At 31.5% G+C, this 25,759-nt stretch overlaps 4 protein-coding genes across 19 annotated transcripts; 1 reads left to right on the top strand and 3 right to left on the bottom strand.

The window, feature by feature from the left end:
- Positions 1-1,137: 1,137 nt before the first annotated feature.
- LOC107911685 (putative methyltransferase DDB_G0268948) lies at positions 1,138-5,761 on the bottom strand. 15 transcript variants are annotated; one of them, XM_041105670.1, is made up of 7 exons: positions 5,558-5,761; positions 4,171-5,471; positions 4,049-4,065; positions 3,734-3,930; positions 3,543-3,605; positions 3,099-3,460; positions 1,138-1,547 (listed from the first exon to the last, which is right to left on the bottom strand). In XM_041105670.1, exons 1-2 carry the CDS (start codon positions 5,705-5,707, stop codon positions 4,839-4,841), a joined length of 783 nt encoding a protein of 260 aa, XP_040961604.1. In that variant the 5' UTR covers positions 5,708-5,761; the 3' UTR covers positions 1,138-1,547; positions 3,099-3,460; positions 3,543-3,605; positions 3,734-3,930; positions 4,049-4,065; positions 4,171-4,838. The 15 variants fall into 15 exon arrangements, with proteins under 15 accessions (XP_040961604.1, XP_040961594.1, XP_040961600.1 ...); XM_041105660.1 differs by having other exon boundaries at positions 4,049-5,471; XM_041105666.1 differs by having other exon boundaries at positions 3,543-3,649; positions 3,734-4,065.
- Positions 5,762-6,679: 918 nt separating this feature from the next.
- On the top strand, positions 6,680-7,576 carry LOC121223667 (uncharacterized). The gene has a single exon (XM_041105655.1). It carries the CDS (start codon positions 6,888-6,890, stop codon positions 7,326-7,328), a length of 441 nt encoding a protein of 146 aa, XP_040961589.1. The 5' UTR covers positions 6,680-6,887; the 3' UTR covers positions 7,329-7,576.
- A 7,179-nt stretch (positions 7,577-14,755) lies between these two features.
- Positions 14,756-15,621, bottom strand: LOC107911390 (nuclear transcription factor Y subunit B-3). The gene has a single exon (XM_016839228.2). The coding sequence runs from the start codon at positions 15,567-15,569 to the stop codon at positions 14,952-14,954; it is 618 nt and encodes a 205-aa protein (XP_016694717.2). The 5' UTR covers positions 15,570-15,621; the 3' UTR covers positions 14,756-14,951.
- Positions 15,622-17,962: 2,341 nt separating this feature from the next.
- On the bottom strand, positions 17,963-23,798 carry LOC107910847 (probable methyltransferase PMT26). 2 transcript variants are annotated; one of them, XM_041105654.1, is made up of 10 exons: positions 23,600-23,798; positions 22,364-23,100; positions 21,602-22,204; positions 21,365-21,514; positions 19,977-20,247; positions 19,761-19,871; positions 19,494-19,671; positions 18,909-19,181; positions 18,619-18,813; positions 17,963-18,433 (listed from the first exon to the last, which is right to left on the bottom strand). In XM_041105654.1, exons 2-10 carry the CDS (start codon positions 23,051-23,053, stop codon positions 18,205-18,207), a joined length of 2,700 nt encoding a protein of 899 aa, XP_040961588.1. In that variant the 5' UTR covers positions 23,054-23,100; positions 23,600-23,798; the 3' UTR covers positions 17,963-18,204. The 2 variants fall into 2 exon arrangements, with proteins under 2 accessions (XP_040961588.1, XP_040961587.1); XM_041105653.1 differs by having other exon boundaries at positions 21,602-23,100.
- Positions 23,799-25,759: the final 1,961 nt, after the last annotated feature.

Genomic DNA, 25,759 nt, shown 5'->3' with positions numbered 1-25,759 from the left:
ATGTTAGTTATTATATTTATTAGTATAAGAATATAATTTGTTATTCAAGTTGTATTTATATTTGATTAATTTATGTATAGGTTGAATAAGAATTTTGAGATTTAATAAATAGGTATAAGGAAATATTGTATTTTCAAATAGATTATATTTGTTTCATGTTTAATTCAAAAAGTGTGGTTGACTATGAAATTTGATTAAGTGTTATATTATCTTAATGAATATATATAATGTTTCTTGGAAATGGAAAGATTATATATTTGACTAAGAATAGTGAAATTTTAATTTATTCAAATTGATAAAATGTACACCTTTATTATATTTGAATGGTTAGTCTATGTATTCAATTTAGAGGTGATCATGGCCCCCAAAAAAAATTTCGACCCGTGTCCTAGGCCCGGGCCCGATCCTGCTCGGCCCGAAATATGGGCCTGAAATTTTGTCTAGATCTGGCTTGGGAAAAAATTCCTAAGCCCGAGCCCGGCCTAGCCCGGCTTATTTTTTAATAAACACCGAAAATTTATTTTAAAAATAAAAAATAAAAAAAAACATATTTTAAAAATATTTCAAAATTAAAAAAAATTAAAAAAATATATTTATTATATTCAGGCCGGGCCCGGGTCAAAAAGTGGTGCCTGAGGCCCGGCCCGTTTTCTAAACGGGCCTCTTTTTTTTGCCCAAACCCATATTTCAGGCCTATATTTTTACCCTAACCCTCCCATATTTCAAGCGGGCCGTCAGGTTAAGTCGGGCCGCCCGGCCCATGATCACCTCTAATTCAATTTGATTGTTAAGCATGCAAATTTGGTTTATTTGAATTGTTATATTTGATTTTGCTAAGCTAAATATATATAAAAACACAGTGCATGATTCATTTTTTTTAGTTTTACCATTTATTAATTAAAATTAGAATTAAACTTTTGGTTCGGTAATGTCTCGTAACCCCAATCCGACGATGGTCACGGGTTAGAGGTGTTTCAGTGCCTCCTTCCTGTGGAAACACCGACTGACTTTTATTTTTTGATCTCTGTATTTTCTTCTTCTTCTTCTTTTTTACGTTGGTTTGTATTATTTTATCAACTTTTTTTTAAATTTGTTTCTGGTGAATGAAAAGAAAACGGAGCAAGTGAAGACCGTTGAGACACCAACAATATTGAGAGAATTAGAGAAGCAACCACAAGGTCAAGCAGCAGCGTCACTAGACCATTCGAAGCAATCTCTAGTTACATTCGAGCTCCGATATTCGGCATCAGAACTTCCCACGCATAGCAATTAGAGCAAGTCACCTTTCCCCCTTCCTGTTTTTTAGTACAAAGAAAGTAGCGCAAGGTCGCCATGGAAATTTTTCAAGGAAGTTCTGATGCTCTCTCTGGATAGCAGAGTTGTCTTTGATGCCAAAAGAAGCCTTAAGCCCCACGAGATCCATGCGAATGCCTCCATATTATTTGCAAACCAACGCGAAGATGAGGAGGATGACAACAATAAACAATGGTAGCCACCAAGCATAATTGCGAGGCTTATGGGATTGGAACCGTTACCAGATTCAAATCCTGAACCAAATGAAAAAGCTCAAAATGATAAAATATAAGGGTAATAATTTAACCTAAAATTTTTATTTGAAATGATAATTTAATGTGCCACATTAGCGTTAACGATAATTAACAGCTTAGTGACTAAAATGTTACAGCATGATAATACAAGTGACTAAAACGTAACATTTCAAACATAAGTGACTAGAATGTAATTTAAAGCAAACAAAAATAATTATTTTGATAGTTTACCCAAAAGATAAATATCTCAATTGTTACAAAATATTAAGGTTAAACTACAACTAAAATCAGTAAACTTTACATTTTAGTCACTCAACTTCAAAAAGTTACAAAATAATCCCAAAATTATTCAAAAATTTTCATTTAATTTACTAAGTTGTTAAAATCATTGTTGTATGACATTCGTTATTCATACTGCTTGCACCAATTGAAAGCTCTCATTCCCTTCTCTTCTACAACTCAATTTTTTTTGTTTATAAAACAACTTTAAACGTCACAAACCTACGAACCAAAATTAAAATAAGTTTTTTTTTCAATTTCTGACACTGACAATTGAATCTACTTGAATCTAAAATATGCTATTCTACTCATCAATGGGTGAGGGTGTTGAAACAATTAACTCAATTAATATCTGAACCGAATTACCATTAACCGAAACCATAAAAATCTTAATCATTAACTAAACCGAATTATTTTTCAAAATCTTTTAACCAATAAAAACAATTTCAGTTAATTTGGGCAATTAATCGAATTAACTAAAATTTTTACATGTTTATTTTTGCTTTGTTCAAATAAGTTTGAAACATGCAAAAATACCATTGCAATGTTATTTTTCTCTGCTTTTAATTAAAAAAACAACAATTTACACAAAAACACTAATTTAAAATCATCGTAACAAACATTGAATTAAAAACAATAAAGTTTGAGACTTGAGTGATGAAATGAAAAAAAAGAGTTTGAAAATGAAGAAAAAATTCGTAAAAAGTCAAGAATAATAGAAGATGTTCTATTGTCAAGCGGTACCCGGTGCCCACCTAGACTTTATTTTGAGTTTGGCGATGGAAAGAAGAAGAAATAGGACTTCTTCGTTTTAGTTTTTTTACTTTTCATTTATTTTGAGATTAAAAATTAATACTCAATCAACAATTTTACCTATAATTAAGATTTAAGCCTAAATTTTAGAAATATGGCTCAATTTAATGTTTCACTTTTAGCTAAGCAAGGATGGCGTATTATAAACAATCCAAATTCTTTAGTTGCGCAAGTATTAAAAGCGAAATATTTTCCAAGTGTTGATTTTTTAAACTCACAGTTGGGGAATAATATATCGTATACATGGAAAAGTATTTGGGCTGCTAAGGGCATCCTAGCAGAGGGCTTATGTTGGAAGGTGGGGCGAGGTACAAAAATTTCAATCAGTCGTGATTATTGGATTCCAGTTTTACCGCGTGATAGATTACCAGTTTTAAGTTCAAATTTGAATGATAGTAAAGTTGCAGAGCTAATTGATTCAAGTAGCAGAACATGGAAACAAGAGTTGGTAGAGCATACCTTTCCGGAGGATGTAGCAGAGAAGATCCTCAGTATCCCACTAGCTGAAACACCGCACGAAGATTTCCAAGTTTGGAGCGTTGAAACGACGGGTGAGTTCACAACACGGAGCGCCTATAAACTATTACAAAGCATTGAAAATAACCCTGAAGCTTATGCTTTACAAAATGACTACAAGGACTTCTACAGAAAACTATGGCTACTTGATCTTCCTTCAAAAATTAAAATTACAGTTTGGAAGATATCTTGGAATTTTCTAGCTACGCGAGCTAATATGCTACTTAGAAGACTGACGAACACGTCAGTATGTCCTCGCTGTAGTTCAGGAACTGAAACTATGGACCATCTCTTCCGGGAATGTCCTGCTACAATAGCAGTATGGAGAGAGTTATCTTTTCATAGGTTTTTGCAAGACAATCAAATGGGGTTTCTACAGTGGCTAACCTGGGTTTTCTCACAAAGCTCGACTCCTCAACATCGAATCTTTTGTGTTGCAGTATGGGCCATCTGGGGAGACAGGAACAATAGATTGCATAAAAAAGATGGTAAATCTGGAAAAGAAGTAGGGAGATTTGTTCATAGCTATATTTCAGATCTTGATGCAGTTGGTAAAAATAGGTTGCAATCTTCCATACCTGTAAAAATATGGACAAAGCCAGTGGACAAAGTAGTCAAAATCAATTTCGATGCAGCGTACGACGGTAGACAAAGTAAAGCGGCTATTGGGGTTGTGGCCCGCGATAAGGAGGGTTCAGTTCTTCTATCATGTACGGAGGTTCATCAAAGAGTTCCCTCAGCCTTTGGGGCGGAAGCAATAGCGTGTCGGAAAGCCCTCCAGGTCGGCGTTAACATGCAGTGGGAAAAAGTTATTATTGAAGGGGATTCTTTATCAATAATAAGAAAATGTAAAACAAAAAGCCCCGATAAATCATTGATTAGTGCGTATTTACATGATATTCGTCAACTTCTGCTTAAATTCAAGGAGTGTAGGTTTGAGCATATCCCAAGATTAGCAAACAACCTTGCGCATATATTAGCAAATGAAGCGCTGAAGAGTAGTAGAGGAGCCTACCTGATCGGCCGAGTCCCTGAAGCGGCAGAAATCCAAGCAAAAACTGGGAGGGCAAAAGAACCAGATTGAAGGAAGAAAGCGAGAAATGAAGGGATGAGAGTATAGAGAAGGGCAGACATCAAAGTTATTTCAGCAGCCCTAGAGTAATCTCAAGCGTCTTGGAAAAGTAAATAAAATTGAAGAGATAAGACGTTTGTAGTCTTTTAAGACTGATTGGGCAGGTAGAATAGTAAACATTTATTAGAATCAGATTTTGTTTCCTTTTTCATTTCTATAGGAGATTTGGTTTTTCAATTTTTGTCTTTTAGTTTTCTTTTGCTGGGCTCAATTTTTTTAATTGGGCTCGTTGGTTGTTTTTTTTAGGATATTATGTGTAACATTTATTTATTTTAAAATAAAGCCCAATTTGAAACTTATTTCAAAAAAAGATTTAAGCCTAAATTATCAGTTCTTGGTGTCTAATTAAATTTTAGCTAATTATCATTTTATGAAAATAATTTTTTCACCTAATGAAATAATTTTCCTTAATTCAAAACCTTTTTTTCATAAATATTATTATTTTATTATTTAATTCTTACTGATATATCATAAACTATCTATTTTAAGACATAAGTAAACTATTTATCAGTAAACAGCTTAAGCTACAGTCTTATAATTCCCAAAGAAAATCATAGTTTGACTTTCCGTGCAAGCATAAAAGCCTTGTAAGCAATTGATCTAACCAAATTAGACCTACCCCATGCACTCTTCAATTCTTTCACAACATTTTCAGACAACAAATCAACGCCCTGATTTTTCGCTGTAACAACCGCCGACCAAGATCTCAACATTCTCAACAATCCCTCGAACGACAGTTTCTTAGGTATGTCCAACGCCAATGGCTGCCCTTCAGATCCCAAACCAACACTTTCAAATGGAAAAGGCAGTGTTTTATACCCATAAAAAACGTACTGAATGTTGGGGTTCCAATAAGGAAGCCTGGTGTCGTGGAACCGCTTCATTACGGGATCAAATGTTGGGCTAACGGCGATGTCGTTGTAGCACCAGATGGCGACGATACCGCCGGGCTTCCGTAGAAGTCTGGTTACCAGAGAGTAGAACTTTGGTAGATCAAACCAGTGGACTGCTTGAGCCACCGTGATTAAATCGACTGAGTTTTCACCTCCGATTGAAGATAGCAATTCCTCGTCGGAGATTGACAACGGAGTGTAGAGATATTTTACCTTTGGGTGCGGTATTGCGTGTTGTAATTGGGCCTCACTCACATCAGTGCCGATCACCTGCTCGTAATGCTCAGCAACCTGGAAAATTAAACATAAAAAAACATAACCTATTGGGTTTCTTTTACCCAGTAAAGTAATTTGGAAACTTAGGAAATAGTACTGACACCAATAGCAGCTTGACCATTGCCTGTGCCCACATCCCAAGCCAGAGAGCGGTGGAGAGTGCGAGCGGCAAGCATAGAATACCACTGGAAGGGATACGTTGGCCTTGCGTCTAAGTAAAGATCTGCTTGCTGGTCGAACAATCCTGCCATTTTTTCCCGATCTGCTGATTTGGGATTCGCTATCTATGGCGTTAGGTACTTTGTTTATTGGAATTCAACTTTATTTATAATGAATTATTTGAATCCAACTATCTATAAAAAATTATTTTAATCTTTTATTTAATATTTTTTCTTGAATTTATTTGTTATCAAATTATTCTAAAATAAATGAAAAATTGAAACAGCAGTTGAGTCGGGCATGTAATGTATAGATTATTAAAGGGATATTATAGTACGTGTAATTTGTTGGAGTTACATAGGCGTTTTTTAATTGTATAACTGTCATTCCATTGAATAGATACTCTTTCACTCATACGAAAGCGAGACAATTATTTTCACCTAATTTAAAAAGGAAAAACAGTTTTTTTAGGAAAATAAAATACCTTTTCTTCAAGCATATTTATTTTTTAACCTAAGTGAAAATAAATTAATTTAATTTCTTTATTTTTTTAATCTAATAAAATATTATGTCAATAATTTATACCTGATTTCAAAAAAGACTGTGCCAATAATTTATACCTGATTTCAAAAAAGACTGTGCCATATAGATAACAAGATGAATAAAATATGAAAATTGAATTAAAATTAAGTTTTAATATATATAAATACACCAAATTTAGGTTAATGTATAACATTATAAATCGTATCAAAATTTATGTATAAATTTAATATTTATCTCGAATATTTTTTGATACTTTAAAATATAATTACAAAATGTTATCATTATTAATTTTTTAAAAAATATAGATATTATCTTTCATGGACTTGAACATTTGGATTTGGGTTGACGGTCAAGCTTGGGAAGCCTAATGTTGAATTTAATAATTTTAAATATGTACGGTCTTAGAAAGGTGAGCATCAACCATATAACAAAAATATAAACCAAACACGTTGTCATTCTCTCTCTTAATCCACATTCCCACCTTGTAAATTTGACAAAAATGAACCATGTTTTACGTAAACAAATATTTGAACATGCGTAACTTCGGAGAATCCCACCATAGTTCATCCAGCCTGCAACAACAACATAACAACCTAGGCAAAATCCCATCTCTAATGGGTCCTTTCGATCCCATTAGTCTAAAGCATGGTTCATCAGCACGACGGGGAGATACTCATATTTGTTTGTAATAATCATATATAATAATTCCTTTCTTTGTACATTTCTCAAATGTCTGAACCAGATCAAGTTGCTAGCTGCACTTACATATGGGCCATCTCTTGCATCTTGTTCATATGCGTCCTCGCCGGAGGCGGTTGCCTTTTGTGTTATATTTTCGTCCCCGAATTTCAATCCTCAAAATTGCTCCCTGTCCTTGGTTTTATCTTCATTAGCACACCTTGGGTATTTTGGATCCTAACCGCAGTGTACAGGTTGATGTCGAGGGCATTCGGGTTCAGGATGGTATTTGGTTGCTTGTATGGTAATAACACCGCGAAAGTTGCTAGCGTCGGCGACGGAGATGCAGCTAAAGACATTAACGATATCGGAGATGCAAAGATTGTGGATGTGAATGTGAAATCTCTCGAGAATGAAGATGATAGTGTTGGCCAAGAAAAAGAAAACAATGATAAGAATGAAAAGGCATTGGCCTCATCCATCGCAGCATGATGTAAAAATATTTGGTGAACCATTTGCTAAATTTAATTCCAAAAAGGTTGGGTCTCTCAAGTCATTGATGATAATTTTTCACCTGGAATGAGTATTTTTTTCTTTGTTTCATGATTGTAGATAAATTATACCGAGGCTTTTAAGATCCAAATTGTTGCTTCAATTCAATTCAATATAGAGCTAATTAGCCTTCTTTTGTTTATACAATCATAACTTGATGTTGGAATGAAAATGCACATTAGACCTAAGAAGAAGAAGTTTAATCTTGTAATTTTATTAGCTAATACCATCTTTGATAATCGGTGTTTTAGAGGGTTGTCCCTTGCTAGATCAAACTTTCTCTTTGTTGTTTCTTGAAGGAGAGAGACCTTTTTTTTGTTGTTTCTATATGGCTTTTAACTTGTTGGCCTTTCTCCGTCTCCTAGAGCAGTTCTAGAATAGGGTTTGACTTGGTTTCTCTTGCTTGTTTTGGTCCTGTGCATGTGCTCTTGGGGTTCCCCTTATACCATTCTACTTCTAGCCCCATGGCTCGATCCAATGCAGAAGCCTGGATTTTCAGGTTTGTGGCTGACTTTCTTTTATGGTTGCCTAATGTTTTTTGTGATAGAAAGACGTCTAATGATTTTGGATGCTCTCTGACTTCATTTGACAGTTCTACTTTCTTTTCTGCTTCACAGTGATTGAGACAAGTTTTATTTATTTATTTATTTATATTAATTTTAAGTATTTAATCAACAAATCAACAATTCAATTATAAAATTATAAAAATAAATATACAAATTACGTTACATTATGAGCCTAATTTTTTATATAATAAATAAAAGTTTTATCATAATAAAACATATAATGTAACTAAAACTTGAAATAATTTTTTATGTAAATTTTTAATAAATATATTTATTATATAATTTATTTTTGAAATTTCTATAAAAGCAATCTTATACAAGATTATATGATGAAAATATAACTAATTATGTGGTAGAAAGGTCTACCTATAAGCTAATAACTTTTTAGTTGAAAAAATTCTCTCTCCAAGTTAATTCATTTTTATTATCAATAAAATTGTGCTCTATAAATCTTTTCCTATCAATTTTTTTAACATTAATCTTATTATAGTTTCTTATCATATATATTTTTTATACAATGCTTAGAACTATCCATAGCCCCCCCTCCCCAACCTTTAAATAGGAGGATAATGCGTTTCAGTGCACTTAAACCCATGTCCTCCGGCACAAGGTAATAATGCCGATGCCAATCGACCTACGACTCAATCGACTTTCCTATCAAATTTTTAAAAATACAAATTTTCGATATGCATAGCTTGTTTCGGAATATTTACAACATTCCTTTTGTATAAATATTTTTATTTATTTTTACAAAATTTCATCTTACTAAATTCATTTGCAAAAAGGGATCCTTAAAAAACTTTATTGAATAAAATAATATATTTGATATATGATTAGTCATATAATTGTGATTACATAGATACATTCTGTTCAATGTCCTTGATAAAAGGTATAAGAGCATTGATAAAACTAACTCATTGTTGTTTTGGGCGAGTAATTGATGACATTACAATTTTTTTCTTTTTTGGAAGAAAGTATAAAATATTTAAGGGAAGACGCATCTTTTTTAAAATATTTTTAATTTTTTAAATTGAAAAATATGTTTGATAAATGACAATTTATTTTTAAACATGAAACATGATCGGTACTTATTTTTCAATAATAGAAATAGAAGAAATAATTTTTTTTTGTATTTATATAAAGTCAAAACAGGGTATTATAGATTTAATATAAAAAAATTTATTAACAAAATATGCATTTCCATGAATTTGAACAAGGGATGATTTCATTTAAAATTAAAAATTTTTGTTTTTATCAGTACTACAAAACATTTTAGTGAAAACAATAAAAAAAATTTTTATTATTTTTTTAAATTTTATATATTTTTATATTTTTAAAAATTTCAACCAAATATAATTTCTTCTATGTTTTTTTTATTTTTCAAAAAATTAAAAAAAAATGACCTCTATTTTATGAAACCAATGGAAGATTAAAATTTCCACAAAACTGTCTCTTTTTTTTTCTTTTCAAAATAATTTTTATTAGTTCACTTAATATGTTTTTATTAATAAACTTAGTTGATTATGTATAAAAAATAGATAAAATTTATTAGAAATTCACGTGTACGCATATGAAAATCACTATCTAGAACATAAAAGTGTATTTAAAAATAATATACAATAAATAATTAAATTAATTATGAAATATATACAACAGAGATAATAAAGTGTGCACAGTGGTGAAGCCAAGGGCTGGTAAACATTTCATTTAAGCCCCTTTATAATTTATAAAATTTCAAATTAGCAATTGTAAAATTTTTGGCCCCCAAAAAATGATAAAAATTTGATTTGATCCTTTAAAAATTATAAAGATATAGGCCATTAAAATGGTGAAATTACATTTTAACTATTGTAAAGATATACAATTTAATTCTTGTAACACCCCTTACCCTTATTCAACTCCGGAATAGGGTATGAGGCATTACTAGAACACTTACACATGTAAACGTATTAAACCGAGTTACAAAATTTATTTAAATTTAAACTCTTCAAATTTTTAGCATGCATTTATAATTCTTTATAACATATCCTCAAAATATTATATTCATAACAAATAGGGCCTACGAGACCCGATTCTTACTTATGTAATTCAAAGCTCCATTTCCATTTTATTCAATTCACAATATTTCGTGTTCACAATTCAAATTAATTTCTCAATCCAATTAATATTTCAATACCACACTCTCATACTATGAAACTTTATTTTCCCATATGAGCTTAAATCATGATCATCACATAGCAAAGACAAATGTTCTTGACATTTTTCCATCACATAAACCGAATTAATCAATGCAACTCAATGATATAATCATCCATATATCATTATTATCATATATATATATCAAGACTAAATTTCTTATATATTTGATCAATTGCTTTTCAACACCGCAATAGTTCCTTCGATACCAATACGTATTTACCATTCAATTTAACATTTACCGATTATAATCGGGCATATGACCATTATACACAATTCTTTTATACATTTTATTGTCCTCCTCCTCCTCTCCATTCCACATCCTTTATGTATAAAACATGCTTAAATAGCATTATACATAATTTCACTATTCACTTATATTTAAATTCAAAGCTGTCTATTTGAATCAGCATCACCAAATAATTTTTATCTGAAGCTACAGAGCTCCAAATTAAGATCCGTTAATTTTCCCTGAAACTAGACTCACATGTCTTCTTACCATAAAAATTTCAGAATTTTTTACTTGGCCAATTAGTACAGTTTATTCTTTAAATTCACCCCTGTTTCACTGCTCAACATCACTGACCTCTCTTCACTAAAAATGAATTATCTCACTGTACAGAATTTGGATGATAATTTCATTTATTTCATTTGAAAATAGACTCATCAAGGATTCTAAGCATATAAATTATAACTCATAATTATTCTTTTATAATTTTTAGTGATTTTCCAAAGTCAGAACAGGGGATTCCGAAATCATTTCGACCCTGTCTCACTAAAATTCAAATATCTCAAAATATACAACTCTTTTGCTTGGTCTGTTTCTTTTATATGAAAGTAGACTCAATAAGCTTTAATTTCATATCTCATTCAACCACTAAATCAATTTCTAAAATTTTTGGTGATTTTTCAAACTAACGTCACCGTCACTGTCCAAATCTATTCTATTCCAATATCTCTCATTCACATAGCACTATAACCATTTATTTTATAACACAATGCAAGACTTCATCACTTCAGTCACTCTTTCGTAACTTATCACATTTCAATCACATTCTCATATCTCGTTAAACATGTCGATATAACAACAAATATTTGGGGTTTTCACATAGTACCACCCATGTTACCATTATCATTCGATACACGTAGTAGCCTTCACATAGTACTACACACGTGATCAATTTTTACGGTTCACGTAATAGCCTTCACATAGTACTATACACGTGATCAAGTTTTACGATTCACGTAGTAGCCTTCACATAGTACTACATATGTGACTAAAGCTTTTCGGTACACATAGTAGCCTTCACTTAGTACTACACATGTGACCATCATTTATCAATTCACATAGTAGCCTTCAGAAAGTACTACACACGTGACCAAAGCTTCTCGGTACATATTGTAGCCTTCACTTAGTATTACACATGTGACCATTATTTATCGATTCACGTAGTAGCCTTCACACAGTACTACACACGTGACCAAAGCTTCTCGGTACACATTGTAGCCTTCACACAGTACTACACACGTGACCAACACTTTCACTTTCATATAGTGGCCTACACACAGTCCATGCCACATATGTGGTCATTTCTGTCACTTCATTCGTATCCCTTTTTATTCCGAATGTTCAATCGGGAAATTTCTCACTTTTTCTCATTTTTTTTCACTAATCAAAGTCAATTCCTTGTCTTTCTTGACTTATAATAACACATTTAACTTATTTAACACTCACATTATTCAATCCAGTCCAAAAATCACATTTTGAAAAAATTACATTTTTGCCCCTAAAGTTTCACAAAATTACAATTTTGCCCCTAGGCTCCGAAATTAAACTTTATCCCTTATTCTTATGTATTATGACATGCTGAAAATTTTTCCCTTCTATGACAACACCAAATTCCCATTCTAACACTTACTTATGAACATTTAATATTTTTATTGATTATGTCGTTTTACTCATTTTCACTCAAAATCGCCAAGCAAAAGTTGCTTAACATAATTTCTAGCTTCATATTCTACCATAAAACATCAAAATAAACACATTTCACATATGAGTATTTTTCCAAATATAAACCCTAGATTAAATTATTGCTAGAATAAGCAAAATCAAGTTACCGAGACTCCAAAAACGTAATGAACATTAAAAACGGGGCTTAGAATCACTAACTATGGAGCTTGGAAGCTTGAAAACCCTAAAAATGGCTCCCCCCTTGCTGATTTCGTCCCAATGAAGAAGATGAGCCCAATTTGCCATCTTTTTCCCTTTTAATTCATTTTAATTACTAGATTACCAAATTGCCCCTAACTTAAAAATTTCCTATTTCACTTATCTCATGCCCATTTTTGTCTACCAACTTAACCAATGGTCTACTTACCATATAAGGACCTCCAATTTAAAGTTTCATAACAATTGAACAACTCTAACATGTAGAACTCAACTTTTGCACTTTTTACAATTTAGTCCTTCTGACTAAATTGAGTGCCCAAACGTCGAAATTTTCGAACGAAATTTTCACAAAATCATTCCGTGAAATCGTAGACCATAAAAATATAAGAAAAATAAATTTTTATTCGTCGGATTCGTGGTCCCGAAACCACTGTTCCAACTAGGCCCAAAATTGGGCTGTTACAATTCTGGCCCCCCAAAAATTTTTTTGGCTTCTCCCCTAATATACAATAAATAATTAAATTAATTATGAAATATATACAACAGAGATAATAAAGTGTGCACAGTGGTGAAGCCAAGGGCTGGTAAATATTTCATTTAAGCCCCTTTATAATTTATAAAATTTCAAATTAGTAATTGTAAAATTTTTGGCCCCCAAAAAATGATAAAAAATTGATTTGATCCTTTAAAAATTATAAAGATATAGGCCATTAAAATGGTGAAATTGCATTTTAACTATTGTAAAGATATACAATTTAATTCTGCCCCCCCCAAAAAAAATTTTCAGCTTCTCCCCTATGTGTGCATAATAAAATTAAAATGTATAAAAATATTAAAATAAAGCTTTAGTTTAGTGATAAGTTAAAGTTTTTATTGATGCAATTGATATAGGTTCAAATCCTGCCATATACATGTTTTTATTGAATTTAAAAAAAAATAAAAAGACTAAAGTGCCGTCAAATAACATAACTTGTTTTAATTACGAAATGATATTTTCGTAATTTTTCTAACTGAATTGAGACGTAATTGATGAGTAACACTAACATAGTAAAAGTCTTAACAAATAATATAGAATATTACAATAATAATAATAATAATAATATTCATTTAAAAAATTCATTTATATTTTACGAAATATAAAAGACATAGAGTAGATGGTATGACATACTTATTTTTATTTATAAAATTCATTCTATTGTTTCAATTGGGTGCTATTTGAAATTCATCCCCTATTTTATAAAAATTTAAAAGTTAAAAGTTATATTTTACGAAAATTGGAAGGTCAGTGCAATTGGTGATATAAACACATAAACTTCATCCGCTATTTTTTTTTATTAATTTATTACATATAAATTGATAAATTATTATTTATTTATTTTGCGCATATAAATTTCTAAACCGGTGATTTATAGATCAATAATTTATCGAAAAAGTTTAATATGATAATCTTTATCATATTAGACTAAATTCTCAATTTTCATAATAAATTTCAATTTTTGACCCATTAAAATTGAGGGATTATTATTTTTTTATTTCTGTAAAATTAAAAGATGAAATTCATATTGTTAAGTTCTTAGTTTATTAAGATAAACACATGGGAACAAAAATATTTAGATATTTATATATAACATTTCATAATAATTACTTTTTAGACACCCACGGGTGAATATAATATTTATGTACAAATTTTAGTTTTTATAAATAATTATAGTTTAAAAAAGAGTGAGTTATTGATGAGAAGCTATATAATTATATTTTTATTTATATATATTCTCTTCTTTAATTTACAAATTTAGTAGTATTATATTTTCAATAGTATTACTTTATCAGGCTCGTTCTTAATATTTTTGGAGCCCTAAACGAAACAATAATCTGTGCCCTTTTTTAAAAAAAATTATAAAATGTAATACAATGAAAGTTGAAAAAATTTTGGGTCCTAAGAGATGAAATATTTATGGTGAAAAATTGAAAGCTCTAGGCATGCTAGGCATTTAATTAATTTATTTTAGTCTGAATTTTGTTTCCACGTTAAAAGCTGAAAAAATATTTTTTGGGGCCCCTTCCAACCCTGAACCCTAGGCGGCTGCACTCTCAAATAACTCCTAGGGGTCAGACCTGTACTTGATTTGTGACATCAGATTAAATTATAAATTTATAATAACAAAAAAAATCTATATATTATTTTATTTTGATGAATTACAATAACAAAGCAAAACCCAAACAACCAACGCGACTAGCGGGATTCAAACTTAGACCACACCTGAAGCAATAAACACCCTTAACCATTAGGCCATCACATAAGTTCAAAGTCTATATGTATTTATGAATTGAGATCTACTGCATTTGGATTACACAAACAAAATTAATTACCTTATTATCATATTTCATATCATTTGATTTTGGTACATGACGTTACTCAAATTCATTTGAAGAGAAAAAAAAAACTCTTTTTTTTTGTCAAATAAAGAGATGAGTTGATTAAATTACTCGAAAACATATAAAGTTAGTAATATATTACAAAGCAAATAGTAAACAAATGTATATATGAAATTAATTTAACATCGCAGTGAATTAAAAAAGAAGAAAAAAAAATCAACTGTTCTTACCAATGTCCCACTGAATCAAATCTGGCTACTGTAATTGCTTTTGAAAGGAATTGGAGGAGAAAGGCAAGGAAAATGGTTGATCCGAAGGAACAAAAGAAGGGTAAACATTTATTGAAGAATATACATTGTTATTACTATTAGTATTAATATTAATATTGTTATTGTTGTTGAAAACTATATTTTGTTCATATTCCGAATGTTGTCGCCTTTGGTCCGATCTTTGTTGCTTTGGGAAAATAAGCTTCTCCCCTTCCATCTCTCTATATTTGCTTAAGTACAATTTCAAGGGTCCTACGTATTCCTCAAACCCTAATGTGGTGATTGCCCATATGATATCATCTCCATTGATGGTCTTCCTTTTCTCTCTTTGGCATTTGTCCGATGCCTCCCCTGTCACGAAGCTGATGAATTCCGACACGCATTCTTGAATCGTTTCTTTCGCGTCTTTGGAGATCTTACCATTGCTTGGGATAACTTTTTTCAGAATCCGGCTGACGTTTGCTATGGGAAGGAAACGGTCTTGTTCTTTATTGTTGTTGTTGTTCTGATTGTGATTGCTATCACTACATGCTACATGTGGGCTTTCGGGGCTTCCTTTGTTAGGCACATGTGTCACGTTTCCATGCTTAATTTCATCTTCCATTTCTTTCTCTCTTTTTTATTTTTTATTTTTTAAGTGATTAATATCTCTTGCAATGGTTAAAAAATTATTAAGAGACAATAATTTGATAGAAGCATGAGATGTTTTGGGATTTTTATTTTGGGTGAAAATAGATGGAAACATTTGCATAAAAGTAGGCTGTTGAAGCTGAACCTGAAAAAAAAAAGGCCTTATTTTTAACCGAATGAGTCCCCGGGACTCGCTTCGGCGAAGTTGTTATGAGGCTTGACCGTATCTCCTTAACTAACATTACTTTTTGTTTAGGAAGTGTAATTGGAAATTTGACGTTTTCGTTTTCAGTTTAAAATTTGAACATGTTTTTATTTATTTTTTATTTTTTAAAAATAATTTAAAGATATATGGTAAAATTTTAATTCACTTTTGAAATTAAAACTTTTAACGGCTAATATACCAAATAATTATTTTTAATTTTTTTTAGTAAGATTGAAGCTTTATGAATAAAAATTTCATATTCAAATCTCATCATGCATAAATATAATATTTAGATTTATTTCCAAGTATTGTCTACATTTATTTCATTTATCAGGATATCTATTACTTCTGATTGTGATTGTAATTGTAAAAAAAAAATTCAAATTACAAACAAGTTGATTGTTGAGGTGGTAGCTAGCTACCAACGTTGCTTCTATAGAGGTAAAAACAAAAGTTTGAACCTTAGAAAATGCAGTTACTGAGGGGATTTTACCTTTAAAAGTTCCGGATCCGACAACAGTTAATTTTAAGTTCAATGTAACTTGGGACACCCTTTTCTTTTAGAAAACTATAAGTTTTTAATTTTGTATTAGAATGTGTTTGAACGAGTGTCATTTCTTTCAAAAAAAAATTTCAAATTTCCAGAAAGTAATTTACTTATTTAGATAAAAATAATGAGGATTTTAAAATTATCATCGGAGAAAACAGCTAGAAACTACGTTGGTTATGAAACAGAAAGGAAAAACAGCTAGAAACTCGTGTAATGCATAGATTAATAATGATTGTCCATGTAATTATATTTTAAAGAATAAAAACAAATGTAAATTTATTCTTAAGCTAAAAAATTGATAATACATATTAGAGGTATATATAATCGATAATTCATAATATAAAATATATGTTTTATTCTTAAATTTGAAAATTTTTCATTAAAATAATTATAGTAAATAAATATGGTAATATTTTTATTATAAAAATTTATATTAACAAACAAATTTATGAAAAACAATTATACAATAAAAAAATTTATTATAAAAAAAACAATAAAAGTAATTTAAAATAATCTTATAAATTGTAATATGAAAAACAAATTATTTTATAAAAAAAGATAATTATAATTAACAACAATAATATTATAAATACGTCAATATTTTTTTTACATGTATACCTTTTATTGATACTAATATTTAAGGAGAAGATAGGGAGGAAATGATGATGGTGATTAGAAAGTCAGTTCACCTATTATAGGTTAAAAATCGAAGTAGGAAGGAAGGAGTAAGTAGATAAGGAGAAGAGGTTATAAAGTGTTAGGGTTTAAGGGAGTAATAAAGGTGAACCTCTGGGTTGAGGTGTATATAAGGGGAAGGTCTCCTTGCTTGATAGTACCATGTCATTGACAGTACGAATGGTGGCCAATTGGTATGGCCGGCTAGGTGGCAAGTTTGTTATACGTTAATTGTCATCAAGTGTGGTACTGCGTGATCCTACTTTGACATTTCATTTGTTGAAGTAGTACAAAGTTGTTAAGTCTTAATGGTCCTTCTAAAGATAAGAACACGTTGCTATAAGCGAGTGGCATAATGGAGGGTTCACTAAAAGTGGGTGTCCTAATAGAGGGGCCAGCTAGTGCCAAAGACAAGTGGCCTTCCTATAGTAGGTATGAAGCATGCGGGTGGTTGATCATTGAATGAGATCAGTCAGATGGTACCAAATGAAGTGTTATCCGTGGGTGTCTTTAAGGCCGCTACCCTAAACCCCTCGATTAAAGGGGGACAATGGTTATACCCTACCTTAGCTGAGACATATGGCAATGCAAGAAATGGACTTATGAAGTGTTACAAAAATAATTTAAAAGATTAAATATAAAGAAAGGAAAGAGCGACTAAAGAAAATAGTAAAAAGATAATAATAATAATAATTTCTTTTATAATCTCTTTTTTTTTTAACGCTGTTCATAATATATGGTGGTTAAACATTGTAACAATGAATCATATTTCCATTTTCGTTCTTGTTTCTTATAAGCTCTTGAATTTAAGCTTAAAATTTTCCAGTATTGAAATTTCAAAGATTTTGTATTTGTATTGCTTTTTATCATTTAATTGATCGTATATTTTAATATCTTTAATTAGTAGTGGTTTTTGTAACATTATTGCCAGATTTAGTTTCTATAAATGTTCCAGCCATAATGCCTGAACATTATTTTCCATTGAAGAACTCACAGTATGATATTACAGGAAAACTTGGAAACGCCAAGCTCAGAGTTTAAAGGAATAAAATAAAATAAAAAATAATAAACTAAAGGCCTACATGATACAAGCCTACAAAGGCTATAACATAGAGAACTAATTCCCAAAAATTGCAAAATGTGGCAAAAATGAGAATGTGATGATAGGAGATAGCATGCCTAAGCAATGGCATATGTGAGCGTCTCCACCTCTGTAGGTCGCCACATGGATTTCTGGACACACAGCAAGCCTTCCTTGTCCTTAGAGTAACTCAACCGGACTTCCCAATGCATGGACCGTACCATATTCTCCAGCTCGGTAATGGTTTCGACATCATCCCGAGCAATAAGCTTTCCTCCCGGTCTTAAAATACGATCCACCTCGGCAACCACAGCCACGAAATTGCACCTACGTGCTCGTAAACAATGGCAAAGTTAAAGGGTGAAGCAGATGATTAATAGCATATTATGGCTTACACTGGAAACAGGGATTCTGGTTCTAAACCATACATGATGAAAAGGTAAATGGAATTTTTATTTATTAAAAGAACAGGTTATGGAACTATGACTCAAAGAAATATGAAAAATACAAACCTCTTTTTAACCCTGGAGAATATATGGTCGGCATGGAGAAGATCGTAAGATCTTGGATAGGTGCTAAATGATTCACACCAATCATGATATATGCCAAACAGACCTCTTTCATAAATTATGGGAAGTGTATCTGGAGAGTCAACTGGGATCACATTCATGACCCATAAATTCATATCTTTGAGTGCCGCAGCAAATCTGTGCGCATACCACAGTCAGAATAACTAAAAGGGAAGCCTGTCAAACCGTTATTTCCTTCCTACTTCATAGAGAAAATGGAAATTGTTGCTTACCCTCCATAAACAGCTTTCATGTCCATGACATTTCTGATTGATGACCAATTTATTCCCATTCCTTGCATGTATGACTTGGTTACCACCTGTTTCCAATGCTCATTGTCTGCAGCAAGATCTTCTGGTGCTGCTTTGCCATAAACTCCAACTTGGGAACTCAACAACCAGTAAGGTGATTTTTCCAACCTTGCTGGCCATTCCTCAGGCCACTTAGACCCACGTTCTGATGGATCTAGAGGCACTTTGTGCATGCATGTTTGAAGTGGCACATTCCTGTCGATAAGAAACAAAACGAATGGCTCTTTGGATAGCTATATTGCAAGAGATCCATATTTATTCTAAAGTACCAGTGGAAAGAGCAACGAGATTCTTTGGATAAGTAATATGCGTTTTGTTCCTACAGGTCAATCAGATAGTTGTGCTGAGTTTAGAAAAAGAGTATTTCCGTAGCTTACTCAAAGAATGCATGTTATCTTGTTTACTGTTCAGTGGATATTTCTGGTGTCATCATATAAAGTAGTGCTAGAATAGTTTTAGCCGGAATATAGTTTTTACATCCAAGTTAGAGGGAAAAAAAAGTATTACCAAGCCGCGTTTGGATCATCGGACTCGGGACATAGTGGAGGTTCTTGTTGTGACCTTTGCTCATAGCACTCATTAGATGTAGGCTTTCTAAATGTTGCTATGGCCACCTTATTTATTGGTTCTTTAGAAGTTTTGTTTACAAGCTCCCAGCACATAGCTTTTGTTTGTTCAATCATAGCTGCACAAAATCCACACATAAATTAAGCAGCAGTAAGACACAAAATAGTTCTCATACAAGGCCAAAGACGGTACAATCGAATTATATACCCTTCCAGATTTCAACATCTTGAGCTTTTAACTGATAAACAGGAGTAGCAGACCACAAAAAGAAACCACCGGGTCGCAGCAAACGATTGAGCTCCAAGAGGAGTTTACCACCTGCATATTGCTAAGACCAACAAATATTCAAGCACAGCCAATCCCATAAAATGCATGGCATGATAAGCTCATAATTAAAATTTTGTGAAGTAGGTTGTAATATACCTTCTATGTGCCATGGCACTCTACATCGTGCACAATGAATAATATCAAATACAGTGCCAGGGTAGGGAAGTCTTTTAGTACCCATCACAGCAGACACAGCAGGAATGCCCCTTTCAAGTGCAAATTGTACTTGAGCTTCATGTTCATCTTTTGGTGCTAGGGACATGGCCAGCACATTTCTTTCAAAAAGATAACCTCCAAAGCTGGCAACCCCACATCCGACGTCCAATATTACACGAGAGCGTTTTCCCCATGCTATATCAGGTACAGCCTGCATGAATAATCAAACACCAAGCGCAAGTTGATATAACATGCAGGAGAGGAAAATATTGACCATGAATAAAAGTAATTTTTTGCTTATTGTCATCATTATCGGAATGCAACAGGTAATTCCAGACGTGGTAAACAAACATTCTTTTAAAGCATAAAATATTTGTAGAAAGATTCACGCAATCAAAGTTGTGGATGAGCGCCTCGAGAGAAATGAAAAAGATATATCATATGCACACATAAGCATACATTAAAACATATATCAAAATGTGTCCTGAATTGAGATACTATGAACTTCTTGACGCTCCTTACGGGCATGCCTGTTAACTAAAACTTATTCATGAATACTCCAATCCCTACTAGAATTAATGAGCAATTAAAAATGAAGATTTGATGAATCAATTTCAACTTATTGGAAGAAATGCTCCAATAAAAACAAAAAATTTCACATCCAGGAAAGGCTTCAAGTATAAGCTCATGACCTCTTTCATGGACTGTAAAATTGTAGTTTTAACATGCCTATTAAAATAAAAATCTGCTTGGAAGTACTCATTATGTTTGCCTCTGCTAGCTGCCTATAGGGTTAATTTCTAAGTTAAAATCCACTAAATTGCTTCTTTTACGGTAGATAGGCTTTTTCTACAACTTGTAATTACAGGAAGTATTAACTTATTAGGAAATATGCACTCATTAAAATCTCAATAGGCCTTAATGAACAGTTTGGTTGTAACACAAATTTTAAGCCAATGCATTATAGGTAAGCATAATATTGACATGGATGATATGTTGTTTTCGTAGAATTCATTACTATCAAAACAATCACGGTTGGCTCATAATGGAAATCAAAGGAACTGATAAACAATAGCTATTGTGTTTCACTGTAAGGTACTGAAGTGTCATTTTAAGCTATAGCTTCAGATCAAATGACATTCATATCAAAGCTTTTATCATGTGTTATATGTATAAGTTTACCACTGTAATAATAGTTAACAAATAGAAAGACAAGAATGAATATTCAACAAGTAGTGACCACACCGGAAGGAGTGAGACACAGTAATAAATTATATATATGATATAATAAAGAAATTCAAAGATATACGTTCACTTCGAGCACTCACCTGTTGTATAAAGTCGATATAATGAAGTGCACCTCTCCTAAACTGGGTTCCACCACCAGGAAATGTTAAGTAATCCCCAGTAATTTTCAACCAATTCTGACCCCCCTTAAATTCTACTAGTTTGGAGTGGGGAACATTTTTGTACCAAATCTGAAGGAGGAAAGCTTTTGTTAATTCATCTTATCAGGCACAAAACCAAAGTGAAAACTTAAACCAGCACATGTTAAGTTCAAGTACCTTGTCCCTACTTTTCGGCCACTCTATTGGGAATTTGTATCCTTCAGGAAGAGGAACAAGGCAGGTTGGTGGCACTTCTGGACAGTGCCTTTCTCGATGCTCATAATGTATATTAGTAGGAAGATTCCTGATGGCTTCACAATTGTCAAGGCATGGGATAAAATCAGGCCCGGCAGTGGAATTGCAAAGCTTCCAACTGTAATCCTTTGATGATGAGTTTGATGATGACTCAGCATTTTTTTCTTTATTTGATTCTGCCGCTTGAGTAGTGAATGATCCATTCTGAATCATGGTTTCATTCAAAAGCTCAGATTGAGCAACAGATGGGAAAACTTCATTTGAGCTCTTTTTCACTTGACTATCAGAGCTTTTATCGAACACATTGTCATTATTTTTGTCAACCTTATCCCCTTTAGGGAAAACTTCATTTGATCTCTTTTTCACCTGATCATCAAAGCTTTTATCAAACACCTTATCTTCTTTTGGGGCATCTTCATTTGAACTCTTTTTCACTTGACTATCAGAGCTTTTATCGAACCCATTGTCATTATTTTTGTCAACCTTATCCCCTTTAGGGAAAACTTCATTTGATCTCTTTTTCACCTGATCATCAAAGCTTTTATCAAACACCTTATCTCCTTTTGGGGCATCTTCATTTGAACTCTTTTTCACTTGACTATCAGAGCTTTTATCGAACCCATTGTCATTATTTTTGTCAACCTTATCCCCTTTAGGGAAAACTTCATTTGAGCTCTTTTCCACCTGATCAACAAAGCTTTTATCAAACACCTTATCTCCTTTTGGGGAATCTTCATTTGAACTCTTCTTTTTCACCTGATCAGCTGAGCGTTTATCCGACACCTTGTCATCATTTTTATCAACCTTATCCCCGTAAGTCCTGGAAGTGCTTTCATCTCCTTTCTTTTCAGCATAATCAGAACCAGATTTCTTGTCATCCTTAATAGAATGAGGTTTCTCATTGTTGCTTTCAGACCCTTGTCCACCCAGATTCTCACTGTTGTAAACGTTTTTCTCTCCACCTACAGAATTGAATTGCTGATTATCCTTCTTAGACTTGTCCCACTTAGCCTCTTCAGTTTTCTCCTGATTTTCTTCTGCAGCTAAGTTGGCTTTGCCCTTATCTTTAGCCAGACTCACGTCTAAATTCTTTTCCGGGCCATCTTTACGTAGATCATTAGGCTTATCTTCAAACTGCGGCTTATTGTCTCTGTCATTGCTATCCACGATTACCGTCTCAACCTGATCCTTGAGCTGATTTTTCTTTTCTTCAGCCGGATCATCCCCGTTTTGGACCGGGACAACCCAGGACGAAGTTATCATCCAAATCCCAACCAAACATAATCCCATGAAAATCACAATGGTGACGGTGGAACAATAACTCGAAGACTTATTGTTATTATTATCTACCCTATTGTATCTTCCTAAAGCCATGGTAACTATTTCCTTCCTTTTCCAATCAAATCTTCAAAAATACAAACCTGAAATGTTTATGAAAACAAACATCATAACTAGGCTAATACATCATTGAAAAATGCAACATATCTAAGAAATTCAAATAAATCCACTTATAGTAAAACTAAATTAAGTTTTACTCGCATACACTAAAAAATATTAAATCTAAATTTATACAAGTGCAGGTATACCCCTCTTCATATATATATGTGTGTGTGTGTGAATATAGCAACGGATCATATAATTGAAATTGCCAGAATTATATTGTTCGAACATCAAGATCTAGGAAAACAATCTATGCCTTGGAAAACAAGAAAGAAACCGTTATCACATTTTAAAATAATTTTTTTCTAAATAAATATAATAATTTTGAACCAATAAACAACAATTGATATCATATAAAAAATTGTTCAAAATTTAGCTCAGCACAGATGGAAGAGATAAGCCGATACAAGTTCAAGACTCTTATTACACTAGATCAACAACAAAACAAAGAAATCTAACTCGGAAACAAAAGAAATATACCTGAAAACAAAAATGGAAAGATCTGAAGCAAAGAAGAGAGCTTTAAAAGTCGTTATTGATTGTTTCTGCATTAAGCAATGGCAGAATGATGCTGCTTTATTTCTTTTGTATTTATATACATATAACAGAGAATTCCAGCTTTTAGCTAACGCTGGAATTAAGAGTTTTTTCTTCCTTCCTTTCTACTTGGTTTAATAGTGTAAAATTTAGAGATTATATATTCAAAGCAAAAACAAATGAGAGATAAAAAGGGGAAGAGGGGAGTTGTGAGCCAAGCAATTACTACACTAAGAGAAAGAGTCGGCCACGGGAAAGGAAATGGGAAGCGGAATGCCCGCGAAAATAGTGGGTTAATTCGGCTCCCTTTGTTTCCTCTCAACAATTTTCAAAAAAAAATAATAATAATACATGCTCTTTTATATTAGGAAAAACTTTTTTTAAGTATATTTTAGCCATTTCGATATTAAAACTTTTATTTTAGTCACTAGTGCTATCATAAATTAATATTTTGGTGACTTATCCATTATCCATTAGATCATTAGTGGAATGTTGAGTGTAACATTTTTTTTATTGATCATTAGTGGATTAGTGGAATGTTGGGTGTAACTTTTTTTTATTGATATAATATTAAATTTAGCTCTCTAATGTTTATTAATTCTATCAATTTGGTCTTAATTTTAAAAATTTAACCCTTAACTTTACACATTCTATCAATTTAGTCTTAATTCTTAAAAAATTCAAAAAAAACTTTAAAAACACATATAAAATTATAAATAAATGAATACCTTATTTTTAACATTAAATTTATTTATTAAAATAATAATTTTATAAATAAAATATTAAAAAAGTACTTAAACTATATTCAAAATTTTCATTTTTTTAGTTTTATTTTATAAATAATAATTTATTTATCATGTGTTTGCCTTTATTCCTTAGTCCTCGTCAAATCTGTCGAGCGCTAGGTATCACCTTCGCCCACAACCAATGGCACCAATTTTACCCTTATTTTGAATTTCTCGATTTTCATGTCATCAAACTATAAATCGGTTGTGGAACTATCAACATGGCCTTTCACCTATTAGGTCTCCAATACATCCTCACTTATATATTTCCAATTTTGCTTGCAAGCACAACTTCAAATGCAACAAACTTGTTATGAGCAACAATTTAAAAACATCAATTCTTACTCTTTTCTACCTCATGCTGTAATTTTTGACCTAATATAAAGTTGGTAGTCGTTAATGTTAACCCAACCTCTACCTAAGTCTTTTTCATTTTTTTTCCTTAAATTATTTTATTTATAAAATTATTGTTTTAATAAATAGATATAATGTTAGAACATGAGAATATAGGTTTTCAATTATTTATACATATTTGTATAATTCTGTATATATTTTTATAAAACGTTATGTATTTTTATCAAAAATTAAAAATTTTAAATGTTTTTAAAGTTTTTTTAATTTTTAATTTTAATTTTTTTAATAATCAAGACTAAATTAATATATAGAATATGTAAAGTTGAGAGTTGAATTTGTTGATTTTTTATTTTAGAAATGAGACAAAATATATAAAATCTGTAAATATTGGAGGGCTAAATTTGTTATTATGCTAATAAAAAAAGTCATACAATATTTCATTAGTGATTTAACAAAACAGTGACCAGAATATTATTTTTTGATAATGTTAGTGACTAAAATAAAAAATTTTAAACGTGGGTGATCAAAATAAAAGCACGCTTATAGTTGAATGATTATTTCTATTGTTTACCCTTTCTATTATTAAGGATAAAAATATCATGGAGGCCCTTATGCTAAGACTTAGATGGCATTTTGTCTCCTTTACTAAAAAAATAGACAAATTAGCCCCTATATGTTAGATCAAACAAAAAATTGGTCATTTCGTTAAAAATTACATCCAATTCTACAATTAATCTATGACATGGCTGGTGGAGCAAGTAGGCTACCTCAAATTGACATGGCAAAGCAATCCTTAAAAAAAAAATTTAATGTTTAGTAATTATTTGAATTTGAATGTAGTTTTTCAAATAATTATAATAATTATAAAATTATTAAAATTATTTTAAAATTAATAAAAATATTTAAATTTATAATAAATATTTGATTTGCAAATTAATTATCATCATCAAGTTACAACTTATTT

Source organism: Gossypium hirsutum, chromosome D11 (genome assembly GCF_007990345.1).
Source record: "Gossypium hirsutum isolate 1008001.06 chromosome D11, Gossypium_hirsutum_v2.1, whole genome shotgun sequence".
NCBI lineage: Eukaryota > Viridiplantae > Streptophyta > Magnoliopsida > Malvales > Malvaceae > Gossypium > Gossypium hirsutum.
The sequence above is the reverse complement of the archived record's forward strand: the minus strand, read 5'-3'. Positions and strand labels throughout refer to the sequence as shown.